This window comes from Apis dorsata, unplaced genomic scaffold (assembly GCF_000469605.1).
Source record: "Apis dorsata unplaced genomic scaffold, Apis dorsata 1.3 scaffold_631, whole genome shotgun sequence".
Lineage (NCBI taxonomy): Eukaryota > Metazoa > Arthropoda > Insecta > Hymenoptera > Apidae > Apis > Apis dorsata.
The window spans coordinates 1,391,978-1,399,096 of NW_006263826.1; the positions used below are offsets into that span (position 1 = coordinate 1,391,978).

A 7,119-nucleotide genomic window follows, 5' to 3' on the forward strand; every position below is an offset into this window, starting at 1 on the left:
GATGTTCCAGGAAGCATCTGTTAACTAGAAATTCCCGAGAAAATTTCGAATAATATTTTTCTTTGAAAAAAACTTTTATCGCGGCCTTATTAATTAACTCATTAAACAAAAAATCACTGGCCAATCATACGTCGCTGGAAATATTATAGTTTATACATTGTATAATTTCGTAATATAATTCTTTATATAATTTTTTACCGATAAAAAATATTTGTCGTATTCAACGCACTTTCTTCGACGATATGTTGTTTGAATTTTTTTCGTTACCAGCTCGACCGCCGGTACTATCAACGAACGCTACTGTCACGGCTCGATTAAGTTACGTGATTGGCCAATGCTTTTTATTACTCATCCACAAAAGCCGTTGAACGAATATTCGCTCACAAAGAAAAATGTTGCTTAAAATCATCTCACAAATCTCTAGTTAACCTATATTCCTATATTTTTGGGATACCCTGTATAGTAAGAGAAAAAATGTGACAAATCAAAGGATGATAATTTGTATTTATTCATTTCATTTTTATTATTATCAGTACTTGGTAAATCGGAAAAAAGATTCCAGTACAGAGTAAAAGTACCGAAAGCTGAAACTTTATTCTTGGCAATGGAAGAAAAAAGCGAGAACCGATTGAGTGAATGGAATTGTTCCAACTTAATACGCGATCATTTTGTGTTAAATGTTGTGGACCGATCCGGCGAAACTGCATTCGTCATGAATATGGATACCAGCCTGATGTATATTTTTAATAAATTACATGTGAGTTAAATTTAAACGTGGATTAAGTAAACGTGAATGAGATGCTTTGACTTTGAGTCTTGGCAAGAAAGAAAAATGAAAATTTTGTTGCAGAGGATGACGGTGAAAAGCAGAAATTTAATTGGCACGGTGGAAGAAAATTTTAATATAATAGGTTCGAGTTTCACAGTATACGATGCGATACGGAACAAACTTTGTAACATATATGGTCCAAATGTGTGCAGTTGCTGTATGTATCAAGAAGCACAGTTTCAGGTCCGATCTTAATCTTTACTCTCATTTATTGTATATTTATTTGTTTATTATTTATAATAAAGAGGAATAAAATATATATTGATTCTACAGGGTGTTTTCGATAATTAAAATTTAATCAATTGGTAATTCTTGAGATGAAATAATTTTTCTCTTTGCGAAAATATTATCGTGATCTACAAGCTCTGCAATTATAATTTTTCGTTAATAAATGTGAAACGAAAATTTTTGCAAAGAAAAAAATTTGCAGTTATCACCAAGAATCATCAATTAAGCTTTATCACTAACACATTCTGGAAATAACAAAGATATTGAAGACGATCAAAAATGAGTCTGTATTTACATATCATTTGTATATTATAATGTATTGGTTTGTTTTAGGTAATTTCGATTGATGGTACTCATCAAATGGCATCTCTTATGCATCAGTGGGACAATAATCTTCGTGATTATGTATTATTAATTACATTTCCTACGGAAATGAACACAAATCTTAAAAGTTTACTTCTTGCTGCAGCATTTCTTTTGGTATATTTTCTTTTATAAGAAAGCTTGTATTTCATTATATAATTAATTTATATAATTAATATTTATTGATACGTGACATTATAGTAGTTAAATTTAATTTGTTTATTATATTTTTTATTTTATACTATTTTTTAATTTTTGATTTAAAATATCATATATAATTATATATAATTTAATATATATTTTTTCCAATATACAGATTTTTATAAAATTTCATTTTGTATTATTTGCATGTTTTAGGAATATATGTATTTTGAACAAGTAAAAAGATTATCATCTCGGAATTAATTATCAAACAATTATGATATCGATCTTTAATAATTTTACTCTGTTTCAACAAAATTGAAATAATTATAAATAATATATTTCATAATTAAAATGATCAGCTTCCATAATGAATGTAATTTTTATAACGCAAACAGTAATGCAGCGGAAGAATTCTTATAATTTCGAAAATAAATCTTTATATAGTTTCTTCACTTTATTATTTATTAGATATAAATTTTTGAATGTAAAAGACCTCAGATATTGGATATTAATTTTTTTTTTTTTTTGAAAGATTAAATAAAAAAAATGAAAAATCTGAATCCAGTCAAGGGCCGATGTTATCTATACAAATAATAAAAATAAAAACTTATGAAAAACTTATATAATAATACACTCAGTACATATACAGATCATTTTAAAAATATATAATATTTTGTATTTATTGCAAAATATTATAAATTTATAATTCAGTATGATTACAACAATATTTGAATGTTATTTTATATAATTACTATTTTTTTGTTTGTATTTTTTTTTATTTTTTTTCTTTATTGTTTATGTTTTCCTTATTTTCTATACAATAAATTTTAATAAAATTCAAAAATAAAATATTTTTTGTAGTAATATTATATAACCAGAATTTTTCATGAAAAATTATTAGTAAAATCGATTAAAAAAATTATATAGTTCCATTTAAAACATTGAAAAACATATTTAATCTTGTTCTATGTATTTATTGCAAAAAAAAAAAAAAAACAATATATATCAAATCATATCTTCTTCGAAATTTTTTAATTTTTATTTGAAATATTTTTCAAAATATTTGAGAATGAATTTCATTAAAATCATTATTTGAGAAATATCAATCAAAGTAATTCTATTTACATGACATATTTATATTTAATTATTAATAATTAGAATAAAAAAAATTATTGAAACGTTCCATGTAATATCGATATATAAATATCAAATTTTAACTTTAATTATTTTATGTCTCTCTGAAATATATTTATTTTCAAACATAACATAATAATTTTACAATTACATTAATACAAAGATTTAATTAGATAAAATTTTATTTATAAAAATATAAAATTTTGAAGATATTTTTATTAAAATTTAAAAATTGATAAAATTTGATAAAAAAATTTCAATAATTTTAACTTTAAAAATTCATGGTTAAATGTGAATATTTATATAATTCAATGTTGATCTAAATCTTTTTTGCAATTTTTATCAAATTATATAAAAATATCGTAATATATCGGAAGAATTAAAATTTATCCTTTAATTTATTATTGAAAAAATGAAATATTAAAATGAAATTATAATGTTATATGTTATATTGTTCTACAATATAAATATACAATAGATAATTATTTGTAACCTCGATTATTCGAATTAGCATTTGCGAATTGCATCATCCTTCTATGTCTATAGATAATAACCAATCAGTAACAATACCGATTAGTAATTATTTAATGTATAAATTATACGTTACCTTTATATATTTTACGATATATATTCTATAATACACATTTCAATTTATAGCACTATTATATTCAAGTAGCATTATTATATTTAATTAATAATTTTATTGTAATTTCTATATAAATATAATAATTATATAAAATTGTAAATACACATATACTTTGTCATACAAATATACAACTCAATTTTCCGAATTATTTTCGAATAATTGCCTGTATTTCTAATTAATTAATTATCATTAAATAATCTAATATCTTATAAGCTCTAAAACTTCTAATACATACTGTGTAAGTATTAATAAACATATATTTATTTCCTATATGTCGTTAAAAAATATATTTTTTTTTATTTTTCTATTTTCTTATTTTAATTTTATTTTAGATTAATTTTAATACAAATTAACAAAATGGATCTTTTAACTATAATTGGAATGATAGTTGTAATTTATTTTCTTATTTATATTATATTGCCTTGGTTTTTGGATTGTGATTTCTGCCTTGCTTTTTATGAGAAATTTGGCAAACCTATAAGTATTGATATATATTATATATATTACAATAAAAGACAATGATTCTTGTACATATAATATTGTTGAAACATTTTTATTCTTAAATATTGAATATTTTTATGATAGGTTCTTTAGAAGGAAAAATAGTATGGATAACAGGAGCATCAAGTGGAATTGGAGAAAATCTTGCATATGTACTAGCAAAGGCTGGATGTAAATTAATTTTATCATCACGAAAAGAAATAAAATTGGAAAAAGTAAAAACTAATTGTTTACAAAGTAAAATATTTATATAATATTTATATATTATATATATAAAATATTATTTATTAAATATTTAATATTTATATATAAAATATTATTATTTTTATTAATTACTATCATATTTTCACTTATGTTTTTATCATTTTATTATTTATTTATTTTCAGAAAATAAAAATTTAAAAAGTTCAGACATTGAAGTGCTAGTTTTGGATATTCTTGATATAAATAAACATGAAGCAGCTTTTAATAGTATTATTGCTAAGTTTGGCAGAGTAAATATATATATATATATATATTAAATGCTTTTGAACATAAAAATTCATTATCAAATTTTAATTCTGTTTTAAATTAATTTTAGTTGGATATACTTGTAAATAATGCAGGGCGATCTCAAAGAGCAAAATGGGAGAATATTGAATTATCTGTTGATAAAGAAATGTTTGATTTAAATGTGTTTTCAACAATAGCTTTAAGTAGATTAGTAGCAAAATATTTTTTTCAAATGGATGAAGGTCATTTTGTAATTAATTCAAGTATTGCTGGTATTACTGCAGTACCATTTTCTGCTACATATTGTGCATCAAAATATTCCTTACATGTAAATATTTTAATTTCATTAATTATTAATTTCAAACAATATAAACATAATTCCTTAATTATCAAAAATATATATAATTTTTATATGCAGGCATATTTTGAATCTTTATCTATAGAAAAAATAAGTAAAAATATATTTATTACCATAGTATGTCCAGGACCAGTAGAAACTAACTTTTTAGCAGAATCATTTACAGAAAAATCTGGTGAAGTATGTTTAATTTGAATTTTATCTTTATGTATATTTTATATATCTTATATATTTATATTTATAATTCTTTATATGTTTTATACAAATATACTATTTTATAGAAATATATAGTAAATGAAGGAGAAAAACCAACACATAGAATGACTGCTAAACGTTGTGCTACATTGATAGGAATCGCAATAGCAAATAAGTTGTCTATAGTATGGATTTGCAAATCAATTATACTTCAAATGATGTATTTACGAATATATTATCCAAATGTAGGAACATGGTATGTTGGTAAAGATTTATCAAAATTTTAATTAAAATATTTTATAAAATTATTTTATATTTTAGGATAATTAAGCAATTGGGAACAAAATTTTTACATTATTTACGTGATAACAAAAGAAATATTGAAAACAATAAATAAATATTTTTTTAATATTAATAAATAATATTTATTAATATTTTATAATAAAAATTATAATAAAATTATTATGTAGATTATATTCAGTATGTTATGTAATAAAATTATTATATAAATTAAAATCAGAGTAAAAATTATATTCAATATTTTTTTATTTTATTAATATGATTATATTTGATTTATTTTATAATAATAAATATGATAAATTTATTATTATATTCTTTATTTATATTAAATTATTTTAATAAACATTATATTATGCTTCATTTTTTGCAAGCATTTCTTTTCTATATTTTTTTCCTTTTATTATTGCATTTTTAAATAACTTACAATAAAGTTCTATAGCACAAGGTGTATCATCATTTCCAGGAACAGGATATGTTATAAGTTTAGGATCACAATTTGTATCTACAATACCAATTGATGGAATACACATTTTGGCAGCATGTACCACTGCTGTATGTTGTTTAACAACAGATTCCATAGTATTTAAAAATATACATAAATCTGGCAATCTAGTAACTACTCCAAATTCTTGTACAGCATTTGTAAATGTTCCAAGATTCCATTTTCTAGTATGAGCATATTCTTGACATTCCTTTGCAGTATTTTCTACAAGATAAGAAATTTGAGGATTTTTTGCTATGAATAAAATTATTCCATCTTTGAAAGCTATATGAGCTGTGAAATTTAATGCCTGTCGTAATAATTCAGCACTTTTATCTAAATCAATTATTAAATGACCTAATCTAGATCCGAATATAAAAGGTCTCATATGATCATTTAAAGATCCTTCTTTATGACCAAAATGTACTTTTGCATCAAATAAATCTTTAATGGTAAACATGTTATAAACATGAAAAAAATCTGGATGATTTAATGGATCTGGATCTATTTTTTTTAAATCATCTGAAATTAAAATATTACAGATTTATATTTTATTAATAAAAAATAAAATATTAATAAAGTAATAAAAATAAATATTAAAATATTTTTACCATGTGAAATTTCTTGTTTTGGTTCAACTAATGTTGATAATTTATATTTCGGAAGATATACGAAAAATGATCGCAAACTACTCAACTCTCCGTATACTACAAAAAATATGTTTCATATTTAAATATATTTAAGAAAATATTAAAAAAAGAAAATGTGAATAAATAAAAATATTTACATTTAGATGAGAATGTTCGTGTAATATTAGAAATCATCTTGATTTTCTTAAATAAAAAGCAATTGTATTATTCAAATCGTTCTATGTTTATATTCTTATTCAAATGTAATAGGTTAAGATTGTTTTTTAATAATGTTATTTAATATTATTATAATGTTATTTTGTTAAACAATGTTAAATATTAAATTTATTTTTTTCAAAATGTAAAATAAATTAACATTGCAATATCATATATTTCACTATACGTCTTTTTATTATAATTTTGGTATATATATAAATATATTTATATGATAAAAATAGTTTTACAATAATATCTCTGAAAATGAACTATTGCACAATTTAAATAGTTAATGAATTTGGTTTTATATGTTTAAATATATAAATATAATAAAATATATATTTTATTTTTTTCATAAAAAACTGAAATATTAAATAGATTAAATAGATTTAATAAATTAATAATAAAATAAAATAAATAAATAAAAATAAGAAAAATATATTATAATAATGTATTGATATATTTTATTTTAACTTTAAAATTATTTACAGCTTAAAATAAAAAGAATACATGAAAAAGAATAAAATGAAAAAAATACTAATATATTAATTTTATTTCTTTATAAAAATATCTTTTTAAATAAAAAATAATATAGATTTTTAA

General features: G+C 20.6%; 3 protein-coding genes across 4 annotated transcripts in view; 2 read left to right on the plus strand and 1 right to left on the minus strand.

The window, feature by feature from the left end:
• Nucleotides 1–1,830, plus strand: part of LOC102672816 — a 2,910-nt gene extending 1,080 nt beyond the window's left edge. For both annotated transcript variants that reach the window (XM_031513257.1, XM_031513256.1), the window contains exons 4-7: nucleotides 534–757; nucleotides 851–1,012; nucleotides 1,391–1,537; nucleotides 1,778–1,830. In XM_031513257.1, the coding sequence (XP_031369117.1) occupies nucleotides 534–757; nucleotides 851–1,012; nucleotides 1,391–1,537; nucleotides 1,778–1,825 (581 nt within the window). In that variant the 3' untranslated portion in view covers nucleotides 1,826–1,830. The remainder of the gene's footprint in view (nucleotides 1–533; nucleotides 758–850; nucleotides 1,013–1,390; nucleotides 1,538–1,777) is intronic.
• Nucleotides 1,831–3,540: 1,710 nt separating this feature from the next.
• Nucleotides 3,541–5,355, plus strand: LOC102672588 (dehydrogenase/reductase SDR family member 7). Its single transcript, XM_006621683.2, has 8 exons — nucleotides 3,541–3,582; nucleotides 3,677–3,825; nucleotides 3,930–4,082; nucleotides 4,233–4,339; nucleotides 4,426–4,665; nucleotides 4,756–4,875; nucleotides 4,977–5,146; nucleotides 5,212–5,355. The coding sequence occupies exons 2-8, from the start codon at nucleotides 3,702–3,704 to the stop codon at nucleotides 5,285–5,287; spliced, it is 990 nt and encodes a 329-aa protein (XP_006621746.1). The 5' UTR covers nucleotides 3,541–3,582; nucleotides 3,677–3,701; the 3' UTR covers nucleotides 5,288–5,355.
• Nucleotides 5,356–5,418: 63 nt separating this feature from the next.
• Nucleotides 5,419–6,752, minus strand: LOC102672456 (28S ribosomal protein S2, mitochondrial). Its single transcript, XM_006621682.2, has 3 exons — nucleotides 6,459–6,752; nucleotides 6,283–6,378; nucleotides 5,419–6,193 (listed from the first exon to the last, which is right to left on the minus strand). Exons 1-3 carry the CDS (start codon nucleotides 6,493–6,495, stop codon nucleotides 5,541–5,543), a joined length of 786 nt encoding a protein of 261 aa, XP_006621745.1. The 5' UTR covers nucleotides 6,496–6,752; the 3' UTR covers nucleotides 5,419–5,540.
• Between the last annotated feature and the right edge of the window lie 367 nt (nucleotides 6,753–7,119).

Coding starts and splice junctions, on each gene's coding strand:
- LOC102672588 (XM_006621683.2), top strand. CDS start 3,702: ATGGATCTTTTAACTATAATTGGAATGATAGTTGTAATTTATTTTCTT. Junction 3,826..3,929: donor GAAATTTGGCAAACCTATAA/GTATTGATATAT, acceptor TTTTTATGATAG/GTTCTTTAGAAGGAAAAATA. Junction 4,083..4,232: donor AAAAACTAATTGTTTACAAA/GTAAAATATTTA, acceptor ATTTATTTTCAG/AAAATAAAAATTTAAAAAGT.
- LOC102672456 (XM_006621682.2), bottom strand. CDS start 6,495: ATGATTTCTAATATTACACGAACATTCTCATCTAAAT. Junction 6,379..6,458: donor ACGAACATTCTCATCTAAAT/GTAAATATTTTT, acceptor TATTTTTTGTAG/TATACGGAGAGTTGAGTAGT. Junction 6,194..6,282: donor AAAACAAGAAATTTCACATG/GTAAAAATATTT, acceptor TTTTAATTTCAG/ATGATTTAAAAAAAATAGAT.